Below are 26414 nucleotides of genomic sequence, written 5' to 3' on the forward strand. Positions count from 1 at the left end.
TTCATCATTACTATTATTACTTTTCTTAAAAATATTATCTATATTTATATGCAGATAGATGAATACATCCCTATCCATCTATACACATCTTTGTATATTTCATATTTCAAAACAAAGTTAAAACTCAGTGCAAAAAGCGTTGTTGACAGGCCAAGCAAGATGAAGAGTAAGAATTGACACTCGGGCCTTGCAGGGTGGACAGGGAGTGCCTAGGAAAGTGAAGTCAATCAAAACTACCTGGGCTAAGCGGAAGGCTTTCAGTACGAAAGCAACTGTTTTTTGTTTTGGAAAAAGGATATGGAAAGCAAATTTGTTAACTCAAAATAGTGAAAAATAACTTTCCATAGCTAACTAGCTCTATATATATCTCTGAAGGAAAGAGTCTTTAGAAGAGAGGGCAAGCTTATCTGCGTATTTTCCAAAGCTCTCTATTGAAACGCACGTCGCCACGTGAAGAGACGTGCTGAAGAGTGAGCGTTTAAAGTCCAAGTCAGGACATTTCTGAGAGTGAAAGGAAGAGCTACTGATAATTTTGCTGGGACAATGGCATAAAATGGGACTGTTTCAGGTGAAATGGTCTATGTGGTTTTCCTATGAAGAAGCAAAATTCATTTTAGTGCCCTAACAGGATTTCAGCGAAGATGGAATAAGGGATCTTCAAGGAAAAAAAAAAAAAACAGATCCTTGCAGCAGTACAGTCAAACATCTTCAAAATTCTATCCTCACATGAAAACTGCGTTTACCGACAGGTCTAAAATGATACTCACTCAGTTGATGGTACACAGGCTTATGCAATCCTTGAAGTCTAACTGATGCCAGGGCAGCAAGCTTGCCAGGGGGCTGCATCTTCCCATCTAGGAGATACCAAACTCGGGCAAAAGTGGCCCATTGCTTAAGAGACAGAAGAGGAAACGAGGGAAATTCTCATTAAATGCGAACACCGGAGTTTGTTATTATATACCATTGCACATAATCTACAATTAATGTCAATAATTATAACGAAAAAGATCCCATCGTTAGGTAACTTTTTTCATTTCTATTTCTGGAAAAAGGGAACCTTTCCTCATTCTTCTGCAGAGATTAATGCAGTCATTCTTCCTGCCTGCTTTTCTATTAGCAATATGGATCATGCTTTATTAAAAACATTCCAAAGATATTATTTCCTTTTACATTTTGTATTTTTCATACCATGTACAATAGACTGGAGGGTTAATGAGAAAGCAGTTGTTTCTGAAGGTCTTCAAAAATACCTTGAGATCAGAAGATGAGTTATACTTAAAGAAGAGTGGCCAGTTAGAAACTGATGACTATTTAGGAGTTTAACTCTAGTGAAAGAAAGTGTGAAAAAGTGTTAGTTGCTCAGTCGTGTCTGCTCTTTGAACCCCATGCGCTGCAGCCCACCAGGCTCCTCTGTCCATGGGATTCTCCAGGCAGGAATGCTGGAGTGAGTAGCCATTCCCTTCTCCAGAGCCTGTTTCCAACCCAGGGGTTGAAGCCAGGTCTCCTGAATTGCAGGCCCATTCTTTATCATTTGAGCCACCAGGGAACTAGCAGAAATGAAGCTGGAGAAGTACAGATGGATGATACTGAATAAACTTAAATTTCAAAAAACCGCCTTAGACTGACATCTAAGGCTGCCGCAGGTTTTTGCACTGTCTAACACTGCCTTCAAACGCTAAGACAGTTACAGGCCAGAAGATCCTGATCAGATCCTTTCTCTATGGACATACACAAGCTGCCAAACAATGTTGGAGAAAGTATTGATACAACTAGGCCGGCTGGTTTTCTCTTAAATTTAACCATCACAAACCTAAAATCAGTAAAACTGCTTACCCATCTGTTTTCCTGTTCTCATTTCTCTAGTCTCCATCCCATTCCCCTTGTTTACCTGTTGTCAGGTTTACCTCGATTTCATATGTTTTGATGCCCCTGTAAAGGGTACTGCATTTTTAATTTAAATTTCTGATTGTTGCTAGTATACAGAAATACACTTCATTTTTATATTTTGGTCTTATATACAGCAACCTTGCTAAAGTCATTTATCAGTTCTAGTAACTTTTTGTAAATTCCCTTTTTTACACAGATGATCCTTTTCTTTGCAAATAAGGAGAGCTTCTAGCCCACATACTTTCCACCTCTCTCAGCATATGAACTAAAAAAAAAAAAAAATTCAATTGTCTGCAGGACAATCTTGTTTCTTCAATAAATTGCAAAGAAAAAAGATAGGATAGGAACCCATTATTAAGAGACTTAAAAAAAAAAAAAACCACATCAGAAACTTACTGTACTTTGATCCCATTCCAAAGAAAAAAACCATAAAAATATTCTGTATTAATATTTATATAATATATACATGAGAAAATTGGAAATGTGAACATATATTGAATAATTGATATTAAGGAATTGCTATGAAATTTTCATTTGCTTTGATAAATAGTAATGGCATTAAAAAAAAATCTTTATCTTATAAAGAATGTATTGAAACATTTACTGATGAAATAAGAAGTAAATGAGGTACAGATTAAATGATACTATGAGCCTTCCGAAACTGGGTGATAATCTAATATCTGATTGAGATTATCCATAATAAAGTTAAAAAAACAAAAAAAGCTACTCCTGACCTCCATTCCTTACCAATGACTGCCTCATTTCTTTCCTTTTCTTTGCTGTAAACTCTTGCTAAGAGTTGTCTTTACTTCAAATTTATCTCTCCTCATTCTTTCTTCAGGGCTTCCCTGGTGGCTCAGCAGTAAAGAATCCGCCTGCCAATGCAGGAGATAGGGGTTCGATCCCTGGGTCGGGAAGATTCCCTGGTGAAGGAAACGGCAATTCACTCCAGTATTCTTGCCTGGAGAATTGCAGGGCCAGAGGAGCCTGGCAGGATGCAGTCTGTGGGGTGGCAAAGGAGGTGGCACAACTTAGGGACTAAACAACCACCGAAACAACGCTTTCTTCAACCTGCTCCCCCCGGGCTTCTGTCTTCCCATACCCGCCAGCAGCACACTACTGCCAAAGGTACCACGGCCGTCACATTATGAAATCCCTCGGTCAGTTCTAAGTCTTTGATATGGTTGATCATTCCCCTCTCCTGGGTGTTCTTTCTTCACTTAATTTCTGGAACACCACTGTCTATCCCCATTCACCCATCATGCTGATTCTTTCTCTTGCCTCTGAAAGGCTGGTATGTTCCACAACTGTTCTTGGTCCTCCTCTCCTCTTACTTCCTCAAAGACTTCATCCAGGCCATTTGTATGCTTCAGATCAGATCAGTCGCTCAGTCGTATCCGACTCTTTGCGACCCCATGAATCGCAGCATGCCAGGCCTCCCTGTCCCTCACCAACTTCCGGAGTTCACTCAGACTCATGTCCATCGAGTCAGTGATGCCATCCAGCCATTTCATCTTCTGTCGTCCCCTTCTCCTCTTGCCCCCAATCCCTCCCAGCATTAGAGTCTTTTCCAATGAGTCAACTCTTCGCATGAGGTGGCCAAAGTACTGGAGTTTCAGCTTTAGCATCATTCCTTCCAAAGAAATCCCAGGGCTGATCTCCTTCAGAATGGACTGGTTGGATCTCCTTGCAGTCCAAGGGACTCTCAAGAGTCTTCTCCAACACCACAGTTCAAAAGCATCAATTCTTCGGCACTCAGCCTTCTTCACAGTATGCTTATGATTACCTAATTTACATCTCCAGCTTGGACCTCTTTTCCTAACTCCTGAACTCTTTGAGACCCTAGGGACTGCATCCTGCCAGGCTCCTCTGGCCATGGGATTCTCCAGGCAAGTATACTGGAGTGGATTGCCATTTCCAGGGGATCTTCCCCACCCAGGGATCAAACCCACGATCCCTGCATCTCCTGCACCGGCAGGCTGATTCCTTTACCACTGAGCCACCTGGGAAGCCCCCTGAACTATACACTTGTATTCAACTGCCCACCTGGCATATACACTACAGTGTTTTTAAAATTATATGTAGCAGAAGACCAGTTTTTCCCCAATCCATTACAGACCAATACTCTGATAGGAAAAAAAAAACCCAACAAAACTTTGATAAGGCAATTAAAATGCTGCCACAATGTCAAACTGCTACAGTTCTTTTTAATGGTTAACTTTAATTCCTGTATCTCCTTCATCAGGGGCAGGTAACAAAGAGTTCAAGGACTGAATCTCACCTGGGGCAGGACTAGGCTAAGAGGCATCTTACAGCAACATATCCAAAACCGAACCCTGCTCTTCCTCTGAAACCTGCTTCAGTCCCCGCCTTCCCTATCTCAGTTGATGGAAGCTCCCTCCGGTTGTTGAAACAAAAAAACCTTGGATTAGTCCTTGGTTTTTTCTGTTGCTGTCCGCCACACTTAGCTCTTCCGGAAATCTTACCGGTCCCACCTTCACACGGAACGTGACCACTTTTCACCACTACACAGCAACCGGGCCTGGTTCGCGCCCCCGGCATGTCTAACCTGGATTATTGCGGCAGCCTCCAAATAGATTATTTGCTTCTGTCGTCCACCAATTCCCATTTCTAAACAATTCGGTCTTAACTCAGCAGTCGGGTACTCCTTGTAACACTTAAGCCAGATCAGATTACTACTTGGTTCAAAACCCTCCAAAGTGAAAGTCGCTCAGTGGTGTCTGACTCTCTGCGACCCCATGGACTATACGGTCCATGGGATTCTCCGGGCCGGAATACTTACCAGGGGATCTTCCCAACCTAGGGATCAAACCCAGGTCTCCCGCATTGCAGGCAGATTCTTTACCATCTGAGCCACCAAAGAAGCCCATTGAACTGCATACCTGAGCTCAATCGCTCAGTTGTGTCTGTCTTCTTTGCGACCCTATGAACTGTAGCCCACCAGGCTCCTCTGTCCATGGGATTCTCCAGGTAAGAACACTGGAGTGGGTTGCCATTTCCTCCTCCAGGGGATCTTCCTAACCCAGGGATCGAACCTACGTCTCCTGTGTCTCCTTGCACTGGCAGCCTGGTTCTTCAGCAGCTGAGCCACCAGGGAAGCCCAAACCTCAACTCCCCCCACCCCCCAAGGCGGCCCTTATTTTGCTCACTCTTCCAGTAGTCTACAGTGCCCTATGAGATCCATCTTATTAGCTCCCTGACTGTCGCCCTAACACCAATCCGGGGTGAGGGGAGACCAGAAAAGGGCTGCCTGAAAACGCCGAAGTAGGGGCACCGACAGCACTACACGAAGTGGTGGTCAGCTGCGACCTCGTCTGTGCTTTATCGCGGCATCTCCGGGCCTAGGGGTCTGGCTCCCCATCCGCCTCGGCACCGCCAAGTCTGACCGCCTCCCGCCAGTGAGGAAGCCCGCCACGCCGGGAGTGCAGCCTCACCTGCGGCGCCCTAGACAAACTCGCCATGTTCCCGAGGGGCGGCTCCGCTCTTCCGCCAGGACCCGGGGCCGCTTCGCATCACGGCCCGGAGGGAAACGCGCGGAGCTGCGGGTGATGGTTCCTAGGCCAGCAAGGCTTCGTCTGCTTCTCCGCGTTTCCCACGTCTTTTCCAGTCTTCCCAACACAACCATTCCGTCAGGAAGAGAGCACACGATGCGGTTATTGAGAGAATAGCCCCCGAAAGTCACTCTTCTGCTGGAAAGGGTGCGTAAACCGACGGGGGACGGGCCGTTTCCCGCCGAGCTGAAGAGAGGGCGCCGGAAGTGCTGCAGCAGCGCGGGCGGTTTGGACGGACGCCGTCGCCTGAGGCGGCCGCGCGCGCTGAGGGATGGATCGGTACTTGCTCCTCGCCGTCTGGGGCGAGGGAAAGGCCGCGGCGGCGGCGGCGGCGGCGGCGGCGGGCCCGGGGCGTGGGCCCGAGGCCTCGCGCGTCGAGGGCCCCGGGAGGCCGCCGGGTAAGCGCCGAGCCGAGAAAGCGCGGGAGCGGCTCAAGGGGCGGAGAGGACTTTTGGGACTCGGTTTTTCTGGGGAGGGCTGGGCGGAGGGGCCGCGGGGAGCCGTGACTCCTCCGGCTCGCCTGTAAGGGCTGAGGAAGATGCTGCCCGCACGCAGAACAGGGCCAAGGTTCTGGGTGCCACACGCCCGCGCTCAGAACTTGCAGACACAGTTAAAAACTTCTCGGGGCCTTGGAAATGGAATTTCTGCTCTTGAGACGTATATGCATTCAATAGGTAGTTCTGCCTCCTGTGTTCCAAGTGCGAGTCAGACGGAAAGCAACAAGATGGAAAGGGCTCTTACTCTCCTGGAGTATTCATCCTAACAGGAGGAGGCGTTCCGCACGTGGAATAAGTTAAAAAAACAAGCGACAGATGTAAGACGAATCTGACCGTTTTTGCACTCTTGTTGATGCTCCTATCTGGAATCTGTTGCATTTTATTTAGTTTGTTTTGATGGAGAGGTCTTTTGAGGAGGAAGTATATGTGGCTGTGTACGGAGTACTGTAACAGGATTTCCCATCCCATTGATTTAAAAATGGTTTGGGGGAGGGAGATTTTGGATTTGCGTTAACTGGCAAGCATGTGCAAACCGGGAACTTAGCTATTCTCTCTGCTTGCTTAAGATTTATTATGTTAAACTTTGAACAGAGTAGATCTTTTATGTATCGTATGTTCTGGAGAGGCTGATGGTGAAATTGGAATTGGTCTACGTTGTGTAATTCTTGAGCCCAGCTGAGTTTGAGTTTTCTTTCTCAGACCTAAGAGCAGCAAATGTTTATCATCTCCTGAAAAGAGGCATTACTGCTTCACTTAGTCCAGAAGATAGTACTCTCCCTGGTGAGTACGACACACGCCCTTCTCTTCACTGGCATAGCATTTGTATTGAAATAACTTGAATTAATTTGGTCACATAAGAGTCCCAAAAACATTTGGTTTTTTTCTTTGTTTGCTTTTGGGGGGATATTAATAATGTCATTTAATATTTTAGCTAAACGTATTTACAGGAAAATATTAGTGCAAAGCTATAATGCATTACCAATTAACACAGAATATATAAATATTTCTATAACAATTTTTATGTAACAGGATTTCTGTGTTATATAAAAATTTCATATAACACAGAAATAATATAAATATTAGACTAATTTAAAACTCCAGTCTCTTATGGCACAGTCCTTTACTTATTGTTACAAGATTTAAAAAAATATATGAATATACATTATTTGTCCATTACTATATTATATTCTCTGTCTTTAAACTCAACAAGAAGCACTTGTTGACTGGGTGCAAGTCCTTGGGATAGGGAGCTAGCAAAAGAAATACAGGAAAAGCAAAAGGGGAAAATTGCTTTCCTTCATTTACTGATGCTTGGATATCATAAAAGTTGTTATGAAAATTATTTTATATTCTCATCTTGAGCTTTGTTCCCTTTATGAGATTTGCTTGCCATCTTTAGCTTCGTGTAAAATAGAGTAACGAGGCTTTATAAGGACGATGTATGATTGTGTTCTGAGTACAAATACATTATTAATGTTCTTATAGTCATTTCCTTAACTGGTTTTTTTGTTTTTTTCATTCTTACCTCTTACTAATTCTCTTAAAAGCACTTCATAATTGTCATCTTTTCTCCATTCTTATCTGCTTGAACTTCTTAAAAATCTTTTGACTTTTTTGATCATCCTTTACTTTGGAAATATTTTTTGTCCTTTGGTTTCTATTGGCATTATATAATCCATTTATTACTTCTTTGGTCGTTACCCTCTTTTTTTTTCCCTTCCCTTGCTTGGCCTCAGTCTGAGAGTAGAGATGCCAGAACATGTCTGAAAGCTGAAGGGAGTTTCTGGAGGCCTCAAGGAGAGTGCACCTGTTCTCATGACGGAACGCTCTGTTCCTTTCTGTCTTCATTCATCAGAGAACCTGTCTCTTGAGTTTCAACTGTCATCTTTGGGGAATTATTTCTAATATCTATGTGCTTCCCTATCCTGTTTGTCAAATCCTGGTTCAGTTCAGTTCAGTTCAGTCGCTCAGTCGTGTCCGACTGTTTGCGACCCCATGAATCACAGCACGCCAGGCCTCCCTGTCCATCACCAACTCCCGGAGTTCACTCAGACTCACGTCCATCGAGTCAGTGATGCCATCCAGCCATCTCATCCTCTGTCATCCTCTTCTCTTGCCCCCAATCCCTCCCAGCATCAGAGTTTTTTCCAATGAGTCAACTCTTCGCATGAGGTGGCCAAAGTACTGGAGTTTCAGCTTTAGCATCATTCCTTCCAAAAAACACCCAGGACCGATTTCCTTTAGGATGGACTGGTTGGATCTCCTTGCAGTCCAAGGGACTCTCAAGAGTCTTCTCCAACACCCCAGTTCAAAAGCATCCATTCTTCGGCACTCAGCCTTCTTCACAGTCCAACTCTCACATCCATACATGACCACAGGAAAAACCATAGCCTTGACTAGATGGACCTTTGTTGGCAAAGTAATGTCTCTGCTTTTGAATATGCTATCTAGGTTGGTCATAACTTTCCTTCCAAGGAGTAAGCGTCTTTTAATTTCATGGCTGCAGTCACCATCTGCAGTGATTTTGGAGCCCCAAAAAATAAAAGTCAGCCACTGTTTCCCCATCTGTTTCCCGTGAAGTGATGGGACCGGATGCCATGATCTTAGTTTTCTGAATGTTGAACTTTAAGCCAACTTTTTCACTCTCCACTTTCACTTTCATCAAGAGGCTTTTTAGTTCCTCCTCACTTTCTGCCATAAGGGTGGTGTCATCTGCATATCTGAGGTTATTGATATTTCTCCCAGCAAACTTGATTCCAGCTTGTGTTTCTTCCAGTCCAGCGTTTCTCATGATGTACTCTGCATAGAAGTTAAATAAGCATGGTGACAATATACAGCCTTGACGTACTGCTTTTCCTATTTGGAACCAGTCTGTTGTTCCATGTCCAGTTCTAACTGTTGTTTCCTGACCTGCGTACAAATTTCTCACGAGGCAGATCAGGTGGTCTGGTATTCCCATATCTTGAAGAATTTTCCAGAGTTTATTGTAATCCACACAGTCAAAGGCTTTGGCATAGTCAATAAAGCAGAAATTGCCGGGGTCCAGCCCTGGTGGATCCTGGGAAATTTCGAAGGGGAGACGGCTTCGGCAAACTGGATACAATAGCTTTAATTAAATATTAATTAGAGATATAAAGAGTAATAGAATAAGGATAGCTCAGCAGGAAAATTCAGCGGAGAAAAGAGGCTGAATAACTTGGTTTACTTGGAAAGCTAATAAAATTCCAGGGCAAGGAATTTTTGTCACCTATGTAGGCTGCAGGCGTCCTCCCGTTCTCCTGAAAGAGAGGAGACACTAAGGCCTCTCCGGTCAGATCTTAGAAGCGCAGGCATAATTAGTAGGCTTGACGAGCCTCCACGTTCCAGATGGGCATTCAGCCAGAAGGTGAGAGAAAGAACGACCTGGAGAGACCAGTCTTTCGAGGAACTGATCCCATTTTTTATTTTTCCAGGGTCTGTTTTTATACACTGAGATGTTATACAAAAGTCACGTGGGGTCAGCAGTCCTGACTTTTATTAAAGTCAGGTGCTTCATACAAATGTATACAGAGGTCTTAGGGGTGTTACATCATCTTCTAGCCAGGGGGCCTGCTGACAATTTATGGCCCTCTCCTTGTGACAGCGGTCAGTCAACCAGAACACTTATTTTTCCAGAGGTGATTATTCTTAAAACAGATGCCACCTTCCGAAGGCACCAGATAAAGTTACATTCCTATAGGGTGAGGGTGTAGTGGGTTTTAATTAAGGAAAGAATTTACTTAGCCTAAGGTCTAAGGTGATTAATATCAAAGGTTAATACTTATTTCTTCTATATATTCATTACTGTGTGTAAGGGCAGGGGATGTGGAGACTTAGCAACAAACATTGGCTCAACAAATGAAAAACCCTTCTCCAATACAATTTCTAATCAGCCCATTATACTTATACTGATGGTTTTCTAACTTTTCTAAAGAACCTGTTTATAGAAGGTTTAAAGCATCTCGTGCCTCTCACAGTTGGGAGGCTGTGAACAATCACATGTGGCCGGACAAGCCTGTCAGGCAGGCTAGAGAGCCTTCAGAGGAGTTGGAACACTCCTGTCATGCCCAGGAATTATTATTAACTGGAGCTGTAAGTTAACTCTTTTTCAGAGAGAGGTTGTAGGGGACAGCCGCCCGTAAAGTCAGAGGTGTAGGTGAGAGCACAAAGCAGTAAAGTAGGCAGACTCTGGTTTTGGGGGTAGATGCTCGAGAATTTCCAGGGGGACTCCTGAGGCTCGATCCCGCCTTTGCGTATGCCGAGCCTCCTTCCTCATGACCTTTGCCACGGGCGGAGTTCCTCACGCTGGCTCCCAGCAAGAAATAGATGTTTTTCTGGAACTCTTGCTTTTTCCATGATCCAGCGGTTGTTGGCAATTTGATCTCTGGTTCCTCTGCCTTTTCTAAAACCAGCTTGAACACCTGGTAGTACTCATTAATTTTGCAAGTTGGTATAGTTTAAGTCAGTACTACTATTATTACAACAGGATTTTGATGGAAAATGCATGGTCAGTGAAAGACATGTGATTAGTTGCCTGAACGATTGCAAAGTAAAAATATTTTGTAAAAGGTGGATACATGGGACTTCCCTGGTGGTCCAGTGGTTTAGACTTTGCCTTCCAATGCAAGGGGTGTGGGTTCAGTCCCTGGTCAGGAAGCTAACATAAAAAAACCAAGACATAAAACAGATGCAATGTTGTAATTTTAAGTTCAATAAAGACTTAAAAAAAAAGTTGGATACATGTGTCTGGAACTCCAAAGGAGAATGGAGCTGGAGAAAGATTATGGCATCATCAATATATAGATGTCAATTTGAGCCATGAAGAAAGATGGGATTGTTTTGGAGAGTGAGAAGAGCAGAAAATCTTGAAATGAATTCCAAGGAATTCATTTTTGAAAGGATCTGAGCACCAGTTTTTAAAGAAAGATAAGTTTTGCACAGAAAGCAAGTGTTTTCAGGAGAAAGTAGTCAAATGTGTCATTTTTTATTCCTTTCTTAGTCTTTTTTTTTTTTTTTAGAAACAACACAAATCTATTCAGTGATCAGAGAATGGAGAACTAGGAACTTAGTTTACAAATCAATTTAACGTTGAGCAGGGGTGGGGGAATTAAGGCAAGATTTAAAGGTACGAGTAATGAGGGGAAGGCATTTGTAATGGTTTTGTGGGAAAAGGCGGCATTCTTCCTGGAACTGGGATGCCACCTCTTTTCTGCCCTTGTGTGGTCCTTTGGCATCTTAGTCTTAATGTTGAGAAGTCAAGTACCAATAGGACTAAAAACTTAGATTTAGAAACATGTTAGTCGTTGGTGACTTTGGTGGGTGTAGCTTCAGTGGCATGTTGGAGACAAAAGAACAGATGACATTGGATTTGGGAGGGAATAGAAAAGGTACATAGGAAACAGAGACGGTCAAGTGTAGACAGTGCTTTCAGGACGCTTAGCTTCCTGGAAAGTAGAGAGAGATAGTGGTTAACTGAAAAGGGGAGATGAATTTAAAGGTGATTTAAAAAAGTAATTTGAGAAAGACTTGTGCATATTTAGATGTTAACGGGAAGGAAATGGTAGAGAAGGAGAGATCAAAGATGCGGAAGTCAGCGGCCTGGTGTCCCAGTGGAAGTCCAGGGAGTAGCCTTGGTAGGAAGGGTGGTGCCTCTTACATGTCAACAGGGAAGAATGAGGAAAGGCCTAATGGAAATGCAGGAAGGGTGGTCTGTTTATTACCTAATGGCTTCTATTTTATTAAGGAATTAGGGGGTAAAGTCTTGTGGAATTTTGGCAGAAATTGGTAATAAGATACCAGTTTGGTAAAAAATTGATAATAAAATGCATTTAGCATCTTTCTTTGCTAACTTCTATGAGGTAAGCCACAGTTACCATATATCTCCTTCCCCCTCCTTTGAATCCGATTTCTGTACGTTGCTCTAAATTTTTCATTGATCTTCTGACTCGTACCTGGGGTGACCCTTAATTTCATATCTTCATATAATATTCCAGTCTCCAAGAAGATCATCTCCATTTTAAAGCTATAGTTACTCTTTATTTCCTCTCTCTTAAGTAAGGCTGAACCAAACCTTCATGATCTTTGAGGAGGGAACCATTTTCCCTAAAATGCTTTGCACTTTTTGGTATTATTCAACAGTAATTGAGTGGGTGTATTTTTCAGCATCTTTACATTTTAGAGTTTGAAATGAAGATTAATAATAATGATGTAGATTTTGAACTGCGATGAACTAAAGCAGAGTCTTCATAGAGAATGAACAATTTTGCTCTTTAGGCAGATTTTCCTGTTTGAATTTCTGTATTTTATATATATATCAAAGTTGCATAATTCTCTAAGTATACATGCTGTAACATCTGCTTATTTGTGGCATTCTTCTCTTCTAATCAGTATGATTTTGCTTTCAAGCCTGTTCAGTGGGTGGTATACCTGGTTCCAGGAAGTGGTTCTTTGCAGTTCAGGCAATATGTGGATTTTATCAGGTAATATAAATAAGAAAATGGTAACTGGTGAATGTCTTTGTTAATACAAATAATTCCACGAATCCATTACTTAATGCAGTCTTTTGATATGTTAGTTTTGTAGTTCACACTGGGAAGAGATACATTTTGGTGCAGAGAAAGATGACATCGAAGATGTTCTTCAAACAAATATGGAAGAATGTTTGAGTGCTGTTGAGTGTTTTGAGGAAGAAGATAGCAATAGCAGGGAATCATTATCCTTGGCTGAGTATGCTTACATGCGTCCTATAATGTCTTTATAGTATTTGACGTTAGATTGTATTTTAGCCATGAGGGTGAGGATTTGATATGTTAGCAGTTACAGTGAGGGAATTTTACATAATTAAAATTTTCAACTCTGATTTTGGAAGATGGGCAGTTTGGGCCTTTAATTTGAATAAAATTCTTTAAAATGCACAAATTTGTATCTGAAAATGTTTAGCTTCTTAAGCTTACTTATTTGTAGGAGTCATAAAAAGTGATAATGTGTCACTTGCTTGATGTAATATTTCAGGAGCTTGAATAGAAACTTTATTTAAGGTTAGTAGCTGGCATTCACACCGCAGTGTCACTTTCATTTTGCTTTTGAAACTGAAATACATCTCTTCAGTTTGTGTGTGTCTTCAGCGTCTCAGGCACCCTTAAAATCCAGAGCTGCTGAGGGTTATATGGGTGACTGGATTCATGTTTAGATGTTTTGAATTATAGTTTGACAAGTATGTGATTTAGGTAATGTGAGTTGTGGTCATTATTTTTTTCTTCATGAAGTACACTGTCTCTGGTGGTGGTTTAGTTGCTAAGTAGTGTCCGACTCTTGCGATCCCATGGACTGTAGCCGGCCAGGCTCCTCTGTCCATGGGATTCTCCAGGCAAGAATACTGGAGTGGGTTGCCATTTCCTTCTCCAGGGGATCTTCCCAACCCAGGAATTGAACCCAGGTCTCCTGCTTTGCAGGCAGATTCTTTCCCAACTGAGCTACAAGGGAAGCCCACTAGTCATTTTGGTCTTGTGTAATACTTCATTACAAAAAACTACTTTTGCTTATTTTAATATTCATGTATTATATTTCTATAAATTATTGCAGACTTCGAGTTTTCCTGTTTTCAAATCATATTTGTTTATACTGATTAATGAGGGGAGACGTAGAAGTTTAGAAAGGGCATTGAAATGGAGGCTGGTAGAAGTGGTCTTGACCTTGGGCCAGTCACTGAACTTCTCTGGTGTTTACTGTTTCATCTGTAAAGTGCTGAGATCCTTTTAGATGATTTCTAAGCTGCCTTCCAGCCTTAGGGCTCTTACCATTCCATGTTTTCTCACCACTGTCGACGGTGGTGAGTGCTAAAATAGTTGTTTCTAGCAAGTGACTTAATAACTCTTTCCACAAGAGGGAGCTTGAAAACTGCACTTTACCATAAGATGTCTTAAGTTTTTTAAACAATGGTGAGTTTATAATAAAAGATTCAAGTACTTTTATGCTATATAATAAGCTATTTTGAGAAAAATTCATTATATGGATAAAACTAATAGATTTTTAATAGATTTTAAAGAATTGAAGGAGAGTGTCATGTTTTCCTGTCATCTGTTTTATGTCATTCAGAGAAAAGCAGTAGCCTTCTTTATTAGACACTTAGGAATATCTTACTTTGTAGGGTTCAGAAGAATGTTTGGTCTACAAGTTATGACTTATATTTAATGTACTAGATATAATTTAGGTAGGGTTTCCCCCCCCTTGTTACTGTTGTTTGTTTGGGGAGTGTAGCTTAGAACTTGATTCAGGGTTTGGATCCTAGCTTTCATACCTACTACTGATGTGAACTTTAATTGAATTATTTAAAGTGAGGATAAAAATAGTATTAAGAGTATTGCCTCATGGAATTGTCATGAAGATCATGAGATAATGCTAACATACTTAATATTGTGTCTGGCACAGAGATCCATTTGATTAATATGACCTAATTATGATTGTATATAACTTTTTTTTTCTACTTTCTCTTTTGTTTTAGCCTTTATGAAGAATCTGCAGAAGGTTTGCATCAGTTATCAGACAAGCTTCCTGCTCCTGGTAATACCTTATGGCTACTTTCAGTATTTGTATCTGGTCTTACATTGTGTGTGAATGAGCGATAAATTCAGTCTCAGTCTTTATGCTTGTGTTCTCACTTCTTATTTTTAAATTCAAAATGAAAAATGATTTTTATTTGAAGTTGTGAAAAAAAACATGCTCCACTACTTTAATAAAATACATTGTTGAGATATTAGCTTTCTTGTTTTCATTTACTTAGACAAAAATTAGAACTTATAAAATTAAATACTCATCTGTCTCCTTCTTCAGTTATTACTGAAGAAGAATCTTTCTACTGTCTACCATTGTTTTCCACAATGTTCTTTAGAACACTTGTCCCATGGCAACTCCTGGAGAAAGAAATTCTTTAGCATAGGTCATTTGGGTGACAGTCTTCGATGGTGCACAGTCAGCTGTGTCTGTGCTGTTGTATAGAAAGTCATATAGTGGGAGAAGCCCGTGACTCAGTTTTTTTCTGTAGTTCACTTTCTTTTCCTGTAATGGGAAGCGTATTTTATGAAATACTGTATTGTTTATTCTTAAAACTGTATTTTATCTTAAATCTTTCTTAAGATGAATCAATTAGTTGATTCATCAAAAATTTGATATACTTTGGCATCCACAAATACTTTTAAAGAGTTTTCTGAATATTTTCGTTATTGGAGTCGGATATTAAGCAGGTGTTTGTTGTGTCTGTCATGTATCAGGCATTGTACTGGGAGCTGAGTATGCAGTGATAAGTAAAATATATGTGATTATCATAAAGGGCTTTAGCTCACAATCTAATCCTTATATTCAGGATTATATTTTAGCATAAAAGATCTTATATGGAAAATAGCTGAATACATCGACAAGTAAGCATCAATTTTTTCTATGAAGTTCAAAATATGAAATGTAGAGTTGCTATTTTGGCAAATTGAAATAGTTTCATTGTTATACTTTGGTTTCTGTTTGATTTTGATTTTTCTTATCCTTCAGTAAAATTTATCATTTTATAAAATTTAAAGTTTCATGAAGTTAACCTTCTTTCTCAGGAACCAGTGATATTGTCAGTATAATTGAATCTTCTGAGTGTTTTATTCTTTAAAAAGAGAAATAATTTATTTGAGCATTACAGTTTTACACTAATTCATTCCCTTTTGTGTAACAAAATTAAGTATAGAAGAGCATAATGAATTGCACGTTTTTTTTCCCCTCTGTTCAGAACAACAATAGCGTTGATGATCTCACAAGCAATATATTATTAACCACTGGCACATAATTGGCAAGTGATTATGATATAGTTCATTGTTTTTCTGGCATATGCTAGCTATTTCAAGATAACATGGCTTTAAATCAAGTGATGAACATTTAAAAATTTCAAACTCCTAAAGATGTGTGTTGTTTTGAAGAACTTCAGAAATTAAAGTTAAAATCCTTCTTCATCTTCTAAATAAACATAAAATTCAGTTGTCCAGGTTACTGTTTTGAGGCATTTCAGGTCTCACGTCTTTAAAAAGTTAGACTTAATCAACTGTGCTCCAAAATAAAAATGTAAAAAAATTATAAAAATGCCTTTTTTTCTTTGTAGGTAGAGCAATGATAGATATAATACTGTTGCCTTCTGACAAAGATCCTCCGAAACTGAGAGACTGTTTGCCTACTGTAGGAGCATTAAAACATTTGAAGGAATGGTATTCAGCAAAAATTACTATAGCAGGAGATCATTGTGAAATGTAAGCTATCTGTGCTTTTTATTTTTACAGTTAACTTGGTACCCTGCTTTTAATAGACCCAGCATTTGAAGATTTTTAAAAATGTGAGTTTTATGGGGGTGGCCAAGAAAGCAACATCTTATGGGAAAACTAAAACTTTTTGACCAACCCAATATGTACCACTGCAATTAGAAATTTTTTTCATTGAGAAGAACTTAGATTTTCCTTATTTCATTCTTTATATTTCTCAGAAGTTTTAGGTTTTTAGTAAATATTATGGATACTGTTTTTGAACCGTTATTGAGCATTATTCTCCAAACACATTGTGTATTTTTAAATGGGTTTGTATTGTCCAGTGAGCACCGTGATAAATGCCATGGGTGTATGGATACACTGGATTTATAATGTCATGGTTTTTTTTTGTTTTATGTGCAATGTAGAAATAAATATATACTGTTGTGTCTTAGACACCTGAGTAAGGATCAACTGTGTATTACAGTTTTGATCCTTAAATAGGTGTTGGATTTGCTCACTTCATGATTTTCTTCATTCAGCAGCTGTCTATTGACCACTGTCACTATGCTAAGCACAGCAGTGTATACTGGGGAATTACAAAAGTGAGATTTGGTCTTTTTCATTGAAATACAGGGAGGAACTGGAATGCATATAGTCAGGACAATCTGTCAGTGCTATTAAGGAATTTCATACAGAACTGCTGTGGGAACAGTTTAGGAAAGCAGTTCTTTTGAAGATAAGAATTTAATTCTTTCTGTCTGTATATGTGTGTACATATGTGTGTATCTGACATGTTAAAGCCAGTAAATAACAATAGGAAAATCTATTCATCTATGGCATTAAGGATGATTATTCATAATTCATGGTGATGTTGAGATTAAATGAACATATGCTGGAAACTTCTCCAGAGACTGATTTAATGAATGTTCTATATTAGTAGATAAAAGCAGAAATATAACCTTTACATTTTGCTTATTTAGCTTGTAGTTAACTATAACCATTAAATCTAAGTCAAATTTAAAAGCCTGTATTGAATTATCATGAACTTTTTATTTATAGAAATTATCAGAAAATTGCAGAATACCTTTCTGCTAATATTGTATCTTTTGAAGATCTCAGAAATGCTATTGATTCAAAGGAGCTATGGAGGGGAAAGATTCAGATATGGGAGAGGAAGGTAAGTGGATTTCTGTTATCACAGTTTACAAAGCAGGCCTTTCAACTGTATTTACAACACAGATAATATTAATGAATCCTAGTGAAAACATACCATTTGAAGATGTCCTGGAAAAACACTTATCTCAATAGAACTTCTTCATTAATAGAAACGTTCTGAATTTATACTTGTACAATAGCCCCCTGGCTTCATGTTGCTACTAGAACTTTCTATGTGATTACTTCAAACACAGAACTGAATTTTTCACTTTATTTAAATTTAAATAGTCTCTACGATTGTTTTGGGCACTGCAATTCTAGAATGTAACATTATTTTAAAACATAGCTTTTAACATTAGTTGAGTTCATGTTTGTCCAAGCTGCTTTATTTCATTGCATGTAAGTTGTATCCACGTTGAAATAAGTATTTCTGGTATTTGATGTATTTCAGTCTATTATGCTTAGTTGCTCAGTTGTATCCAGTTCTCTGGGACTCCATGGACTGTAGCCCGCCAGGCACCTCTGTCCATGGGATTCTCTAGGCGAGAATACTGGAGTGGGTTGCCATTCCTTTCTCCAGGGGATCTTCCTAATAACCCAGGGATCGAACCCCAGTCTCCTGCACTGCAGGCAGATTCTTAACCATTTGAACCATCAAGGACGCCCCTGTGGTTCCAGAGAATGGGCTTAATATACTCTTGTGGGCTAGTGAAAGGCCAAGGAGAGTGTTTCATGAAAAATTCATGTGTAAGTTGAAATACGAATGATGTATACATAAATGGAAGAATTGAATTTTGAGCCGAGGAATCAAAAATGAATTTACATATGGTTTTTCTCTCAACTTTTGTGTTGCAATAAGATGCATTAATCTTCGTAACTTAATTCATGATGCCTGTAACTGTGCTCTCTTCGTTTCTTTTCAGTTTGGAAGTGAAATTAGTTTTCCTGAATTTTGTTTAAAGGGAGTCACACCTAAGAATTTTAGTACATCTAATTTAAAAACTTGCTTTCTTGACAAAAAGATAATACCATCGAAGGATAAAGATATTTTGCCAAAGGTAATCTGTGTTTGTTTTTGCAATCTTCCATTCATAAATATTGTTATAAGATACATTTGAATCTTCAGTTAACTTAGCTAATATATGTGCTTAAGTGTGCTCACTCACACAACTTTTATTATAATTGTTCTTAAATTATACTGTGTTATCAGCATTGAATGATGGCAAAACTATCACTGTTTTAGATTCTTTTCAAAATGAAATGATCCTAATGTTAGGTCAGTATAGGCCTGAAACCACTTCAGGTTTGAACTTTACCATGTGAGCTCTCTAGGATTCAGTTTGAAGGGAGCATGACACAGTGGAAAGAGAACAGGCTTTGATCTCTCTCTCTTTGTGTTCACACACATAAACGCATGCATCAGTTCAGGCACTCAGTCATGTCCAGCTCTGTGACCCCATGGACTGCAGCACACCAGGCTTCCCTGTCTGTCACCAGTCCCAGAACTTGCTCAAACTCGTGTCAGTTGAGTTGGTGTTGCCTCCAACCATCTCACCCTCTGTCGCCCCCTTCTGCCTTCAGTCTTTCCCAGCATCGGGGCCTTTTCTAATGAGTCAGCTCTTTGCATCAGGTGGCCAAAGTATTGAAGCTTCAGCATCAGTCCTTCTGATGAATATTTCGAATTGATTTCCTTTAGGATTGACTGGTTTGATCTTTTTGCTGTCCAAGGGACTCTCAAGAGTCTCCTCCAACACCACAGTTCAAAAGCATCAATACTTCGGGGCTCAGCTTTCTTTATGACCCACCTCTCATATCTACATATGACTACTGAAAAAACCATACCCTTGAGTATACAGATCTTTATATATGTGTTGTGTATTTTTGTGTATACACACACATACATATACATAATCACATATGGTAAAATTACTCAGATTTCTGCAAGTTTAAAATTTTGTATTGTTTGAAGATGTTTTTGCTTTTCTTTGCGCTTCCTATTAAGTACGCTAACCCCAGCCTTGGAGATACCCTCTTCACTAGCTCACTCTTAGTTTAGTTTTAGACTCTATCCAAAGAAATCCTTAATCTTCTTCGAGTGGAGCTTGCTTTGTTAATTAGCATCTTGGTTTCACTAGTTCTTTCTTTAATTACTTTGGTATTTTCTCCAAGGATTTTTTTTTTTTTTAATCTCAGCATACCAGTCAGAGTCCATTCTGGTGTGTCTTTTCTTTTTCTTTCTCAGTTTTTCAGACCCACTTCAGTAACCTAGCCTCCTGGCGTATCTGTCTGTCTAGCTAGAGATAAACAGGATAAGTTGAGAACTCTTGTCCTCTGTTGCTTACCTCTTTTTAGACTTCTTCCTGTAAACTCTTTCTAGAAACTTTCCTTTCTAGGAAATCTCCATGTTTATCTCTCCACTCTGAAAGCTAGAATTGGGATGGAAGAAATTCTTGTCTGTTATAGAGAATGAAGTGTTTGGCTTGCATAATGTATAAATACTGTCTTTTTAAGACCAATTTTAAAGGTTTAAAACCTGATCACTAATTTGTTCACTTTCATTTTATTTCTGGTATTTAAAAACTTACATAATTTTATTTTCTTTTTTAGGTTTTTCATTATTATGGCCCTGCTTTAGAATTTGTGCAGATGATAAAATTATCAGATCTACCCTCCTGCTATATGTCGGACATTGAATTTGAGTTGTATCCTTTTCATTTACATGTTCATCATAGGTCACATTTTCTGTGTCAAGTAGAGTTTTTTCCTGGTACTACCACATTTAAATATTTGGCCCTACTTTTGTGTTTCTTTTTTTTATAATATCAGTATACCTTTCATTGCCATTGTTTTAAGAGAAGTTCTACAACTTGCAGAAAAGAATCTTCCTTCAGGTAGTATATTTACGCCTTTAGGATAGGCAGAAGACTTCCTGAAATTATCACTCATTTGTGGGGTAGGGAAGAGGGAAAAATGTTAGGAATCTATGAAGAAAAACAAAATAATTTATATACTATTAGAAGGTTCAGATGTTTCTCTTGACATTGACAGGATAGATAAAAGTGCTGTTCTACTGTATTGTTTTAAATACCTAAGTAAATATGAATGCCATCACATTTGTCTGCAAATATTCAGAGTTTTTAGAATCTTTTTAAAGAAAATATATCTTAAGACGTTTTAAGAATATACCTAATAACAATATTTTGTATAAAAAGAATTTGTTGTTGATTGGAAATGAAATACTAGTACATACAGTGTTCTTGAATTTTTATTCAGAAGCTCCAGTTTTTAAAATTTCTGGTTCTAATAGTTTGCAGTATCCCTACTTCTTGGTGTATATTCAGAATCAGAAAAATAATTGTCCTTAAGGAGAGGAGTAATTCTGAGTTCCTGCAGTTTAAAATTTTTGATAAATGAATTTAAACATCCTGTGAGTTGGAGGATCAAACTTATTTTAGGAAGTTAAATTATTTGATAGCTAACCATTCCGTCATTTCTTTAACTCCTTAGTACAGGGGATTGACAAAAAACAGTACCAAGCAGACCTCCAGGTTGCTGTTGGAGCAGATTTCTTCCCTGTGTGGCGAGGTATAGAAAGTGGGGTTTTGTTTGTTTTGTTTTAAACTCAGTATTTACAGATGTGTGAGAAAAGGGAATATATGCTTTTTTAATCTGTCTTTGTGTGATGATTTGGTTTCTTTCACATAACACATTGTTTTGGTCCTAATTCATATTAAAATATTTTGGACTTTATAACTTGAGTCCACTGCAGATAGGAAGTAATTTTTGTTTTTTTAGAAGAGATTTTCAAAAATAAGCTTCATGATTGGTAATTGCTTTAAAGTTTTAGGCTATGTTAGATTTTTGTTAACCTACTCCTTTCACATGTGATTTCAGTTCTGTGGCAAGATACTTACATGGCCCAGATGATAGACACACTTAAGTGAAACATTTTCCCGAAACGTATAAAGCTCTAGATACCCTCTTTTTGAAGTTACAATGAAATCTTTAGTCCTTAGTTTTATAGATAATGTTTCAAGTCAAAATCAAGCATATACCTGTAATTTGGCACAGGTATAAAGTAATTATTAATCCATCTATTGAAGATAGGCAAGACCAATCCTAGAAGACAGCTAAACTGTTGGTATCTATTCATGTCATATTTTCAGTTGTTTTATTTTAAATTTGTTGTATTAGATTGTCATTTTTATTGTTTCTTGGGCAATGACTATAGAATAGTGGACTGTACTTTATCAGTCAAGGACAAATATTGGATCTTTAAATATATGTTCCTACTTTAAAGCAGCAAAAGGGATAATTTTTGGAAACATAGATTATGTAATTTGGCTGATAGATCTGTAAATGTGAAACAGTTCATTGTCCTTTTACATTGGGCTAAAATTAGTCTTCTACATTTTTTGAAAGAAAATTTTAAACTGGATGCTCATTGCTCGAAATAATCCTAGTGCTTTATACCATGGTTTTCATTTATTTATTCTTTTTTTTTGGACTGCCTGCCATTTGCTTGTTGCAGGTGCTGGAGAGAATAAAGTGGACAAGGTCCCTCCTTGGGAAGCTATCATAGTGCTGAAATTCTAGTGATTTATGTGATCCTAAGTCGACTTCTGAGCTTAAAAAGGATGTTTGATTATCCCCAGAATAAAAATAAAACCCTTTTAGAGGAATACTTATTAGATTAGAAAAAGGCAAGATAAAATTGTTAGGGAATCATAATATCTATTAATCATATGGGCAGGAACATTTTTGTTAAAGAGGAGAATTTATAAGGCTAAAATGATGATTGTCATATTAGTGCCTGCTTGTTTGGTGTTTGCCCCTTGAAAGGGGTTTGAAACGTTGTCTTAAATTTTGAAATAGAAGGTGAAACTAAAAGCATCATTCTCAGGTCTCTCAGAGTCTATCTAAGGATTAGTGTAGGAGTGAGCACGGCTTATCAGGATCCAAGTTTGTTGTCAGTATAGTGTAAACTATTGACATACATTTATTTTGTAGGAAATTATAGCGTATGTGATTTAGAGATGTTTATTTTCATTTTTGTAGTAAATGTATAATCAAAAATAGGCTGTTTCAGAAATGTGGTTATTTATCTGGATGGTGGATCAGGATATTTATACCAGGGTATAAGTTATGCTTTGAACTGTGTTTAGCATCTCTACATTATTAAGCTGTAACTATAATTTTAACGGTCATATAATTGTTAAACTGTAACTGGACTCTGATCTGGCATACTAACATTACAGCTTTGTCTGCCCTTTGGGCCAGATGGTCTTGTCATGCATTTTGGGCTAAGAAGTCTTCTTAATGCAAGGAGGAAGAACTAGGACTTAATGTTTAGAAAATTAAACATATATCTTTTAGAATTAATGATTATTTTCCTAAATATTTTTATTTTAATGTCTAATCTTGAGTATGTGGAATATACTTGACTTAAAAAGATTATGGCTATAATAATAAAGTAAGAATATTTAATTTTACCTTCCTTACTTTGCCCCGGTAGACTTATTTTACAACTGTTAAGAATACGTAAGGAAAAATAACAAATAGCAGCAAGAAGTGTTAATTAACTTTGTATCACATATCTCGTGTAACCCATCTGTCTACAAAAGACAATTAAAAGTGACTTTGCTTTAGATTTGAGATGCCTCGTGCCTAAATTTCCCCCAAATTAAAAAAAAAAAATGTATATATCGAGATGTGCTGATTTTGTAGCTTACATTTCTAAAATAACAGGCAAAGTACAGCTTTCAGGGTTGCAATTTGTATTGTTCAGTGCTTAATCAAATTGAGAATTTACCTAAATATGTTATGTTGGGTTTGGGGGAACAAATATTTAATGAACATCTGTGAACCCAGCCATGGGAATATGAGGATGACTAAGTTGAGCTTGCTCATAAATCAGTTGGACACTGCTGTATGTTTTCTGGCATAGATTCATGGTTTCTCTGAATTTTATATCTGTTAGCATTAAGTCTCTGATATCTAGGAACAGAAGTTATGAAATTGCCTTTTGATTCTAATTTTGAAGCCAGAACAATAATCCATTTAGACTCAAAGTTATAAAATTATGGCTTAGTGTGACCAGAATCTTTTGAGGACAGATAGAATTTGTGGCCTCTCATTGATTTGCCGGAGAAGGCAATGGCACCCCACTCCAGTACTCTTGCCTGGAAAATCCCATGGAGCCTGGTGGGCTGCAGTCCATGGGGTTGCTAAAAGTCAGACACGACTGAGCGACTTCACTTTCACTTTTCACTTTCATGCATTGGAGAAGGAAATGGCAACCCACTCCGGTGTTCTTGCCTGGAGAATCCCAGGGACGGGGGAGCCTGGTGGGCTGTCGTCTATGGGGTTGCACAGAGTTGGACACAATTGAAGTGACTTAGCAGCATTGATTTGCAGATAGACAAATTATACCCACAACCTGAACTTAAATCAAATATTGTAAATATGGTTTTCAGATATATGACTCAGTGGAAGGAAAAGGAATACCTATAGCTGAATACCTTTCTATGTTTTTTGGCTTTTACTTTTTTGGTAGAGGTGAGGCTGTGTTTTGGGTTTTTGTTTTTTTAGATTTTATAGTGAAATTTTGGGGAGAGAGTGTTATTAAAGGTGTGTTATGTCGATGAAATGTGAGTAGAGAGTTGTCAGGTGATACTGTTTTAAAGTTGCTTTCTGTGTGCAGTCACTAAAAGTATGTTCTGTTTTATCCAGGCTGGTGCTCTTTTTGTATTGCCGTGTACCATTGGTAGCATACTTACTCCTCCTCCCAGCCAGCTCAGTTCAAGAAGATGGAAGGAATATATGGCTAGAAAGCCTAGGACAATCACTGGTAAGCAGTCCAGTTTTCATGGTGTAACATAAATAATGTACATATCAAATCTGAAATAGAGATAACACTTCTTCATGTGAAAATGTTATTACTACTAATTAAGAAAGAGCTGTATCATATTAAGATTTTTTTTTTATCTAACAACCTACTGCAACATACATACAACAACCTTAATTCATTCGTAAAATATCAGTGTTCAAAAGACAGAAATCTTGGTTAATTAGATAGCTAATTATATTGAACATGGGTTTCTTAGAGCCATTTCAGGAAATAAACTTGGGGTTACAATTTTCTGACGAAATTAATAGAATCTATTCAACAACTTTTTATATGCTGTGCACTATTCTAAGTACTTTAGAAATCTTGATTCATTTAAATTTTATAATAACCTTATGAAATTGCATTTATACCCATTTAACAGATACGGAAAATTGGGGCTTGGAGAAATTACAGAGCTATTAATTGGCAGAATCTTGTTTCAAGTCCTGTCTCTTCCAGTTAATAGCTCTGTTAACTTCTCCAAGGATTTGAACCCAGGCCTCTAATAATCTGTTACATTCAAGATGTCATTAGTTTCTATTATAAATTCAGATTATTTAAATCCAAACTAATATTTCATGAAGTAATGGTGGGTCAGATGTTAAAGTGACTTGTCCAAAGTCACATCACCAAAGTGTGTTCCTCTGTACTCTTCGCCAGTGTCTATTCCAATTGGACAGTGCTTGTGGACTGTGCCTTGTGGTTCAGCTGGTAAAGAATCCGCCTGCAATGTGGGAGCCCTGGGTTCAGTCCCTGGGTAGGGAAGATCCCCTGGAGGAGGGAAAGGCTGCCCACTCCAGTATTCTGGCCTGGAGATTTCCATGGACTGTACAGTCCATGGGGTTGCCAAGACTTGGACACGACTGAGCGACTTTCACTTCTTTCTTTCGTTTAATTTAATTCTGCGCTTATGGTTAGCTGTTGTGCCCCATGCTGTGGTAGGACTGCAGACGCGTGTCTGCCCTGCTGTAATCTCTGGACATGCTCTCAAGTCAAGTGCTCGTGCTCAGCTGTGTCCAGCTCTTTGTGCCCCCATGGACGGTAGCCCGCCAGGCTCCTCTGTCCTTGGAATTCTCCAGGCAAGAATACTGGATGGCTTGCCTTTTCCTTCTCCAGGGGGATCTCCCCGACCCAGGGATTGAGCCTGCGTCTTCTACCTCTCCCGTATTGCAGGCAGATTATTGACCGGGAAAGCTGCAGAGATACTGTAGAGCCCTAGAATGCCAAGGAATACAGTTTTACAATCAGTGGCTTCCCCAGTACTTTATAGGTGAGATATTGAAATACATGTTAGCAAATGTTGAATTTGAAATGCACCTAGTATTTATGTAGAAAGTTAAAGCTAGAGTTTAAAGTTTTAGATGTATATCTCAGTGAGTCATCAGAGCAGGAGATTTAGAGTTTAGCTTACCAGCTGTTTTGTTTACCTATCTTAAAAGTCACCCTACTTCAGTTGAGTTCAGTCGCTCAGTCATGTCCGACTCTTTGTGACCCCATGGACTGTAGCGTGCCAGGCTTCCCTGTCCATCACCAACACCTGGAACTTGCTCAAACTCATGTCCCTTGAGTCGGTGATGCCATCCAACCATCTCATCCTCTGTCATCCCCCTCTCCTCCTGCCCTCGGTCTTTCCCAGCATCAGGGTCTTTCTCAGTGAGTCAGTTCTTCCCATCAGGTGGCCAAAGTATTAGAGTTTCAGCTTCAGCATCACTCAGTCCTTCCAATGAATATTCAGGACTGATCTCCTTTAGGATGGACTGGTTGGATATCCTTGCAGTCCAAGGAACTCTCAAGAGTCTTCTCCAACACCACAGTTCAAAAGCATCAATTCTTTGGTGCTCAGCTTTCTTTATAATCCAACTCTTACATCCATACACGACTACTGGAAAAACCATAGCTTTGAATAGACGGACCTTTGTTGGAAGAGTAATGTCTCTGCTTTTTAGTATGCTGTCTAGGTTGGTCATAACTTTCCTTCTAAGGAGTAAGCATCTTCTAATTTCATGGCTGCCGTCACCATCTGCCGTGATTTTGGAGCCCAGAAAAATAAAGTCAGCCACTGTTTGCACTGTTTCCCCATCTATTTGCCATGAAGTGATGGGACCATATGCCATGATCTTCATTTTCT

At 39.1% G+C, this 26414-nt stretch overlaps 2 protein-coding genes across 4 annotated transcripts in view; one reads left to right on the forward strand and one right to left on the reverse strand.

Annotated features, from left to right (window-relative positions):
- Positions 1-5452, reverse strand: part of MRPL13 (mitochondrial ribosomal protein L13) — a 41071-nt gene extending 35619 nt beyond the window's left edge. The window contains exons 1-2 of the mRNA XM_061439536.1: positions 5343-5452; positions 768-891 (exon numbers count right to left, since the gene is read on the reverse strand). Coding sequence (XP_061295520.1) covers positions 768-891; positions 5343-5369 — 151 coding nt within the window. The 5' untranslated portion in view covers positions 5370-5452. The remainder of the gene's footprint in view (positions 1-767; positions 892-5342) is intronic.
- A 68-nt stretch (positions 5453-5520) lies between these two features.
- Positions 5521-26414, forward strand: part of MTBP (MDM2 binding protein) — a 76531-nt gene continuing 55637 nt past the window's right edge. Inside the window, exons 1-11 of one of the 3 annotated variants that reach the window (XM_061439533.1) lie at positions 5664-5857; positions 6656-6736; positions 12380-12453; positions 12549-12700; positions 14475-14533; positions 16104-16248; positions 17302-17419; positions 18321-18455; positions 20005-20099; positions 20910-20982; positions 24130-24247. In XM_061439533.1, the coding sequence (XP_061295517.1) occupies positions 5731-5857; positions 6656-6736; positions 12380-12453; positions 12549-12700; positions 14475-14533; positions 16104-16248; positions 17302-17419; positions 18321-18455; positions 20005-20099; positions 20910-20982; positions 24130-24247 (1177 nt within the window). In that variant the 5' untranslated portion in view covers positions 5664-5730. Of the gene's footprint in view, positions 5607-5663; positions 5858-6655; positions 6737-12379; positions 12454-12548; positions 12701-14474; positions 14534-16103; positions 16249-17301; positions 17420-18320; positions 18456-20004; positions 20100-20909; positions 20983-24129; positions 24248-26414 lie in introns of those variants that run through there. The other 2 variants (XM_061439534.1, XM_061439535.1) reach the window with 2 other exon arrangements.

This window comes from Bos javanicus, chromosome 14, assembly GCF_032452875.1.
Source record: "Bos javanicus breed banteng chromosome 14, ARS-OSU_banteng_1.0, whole genome shotgun sequence".
NCBI lineage: Eukaryota > Metazoa > Chordata > Mammalia > Artiodactyla > Bovidae > Bos > Bos javanicus.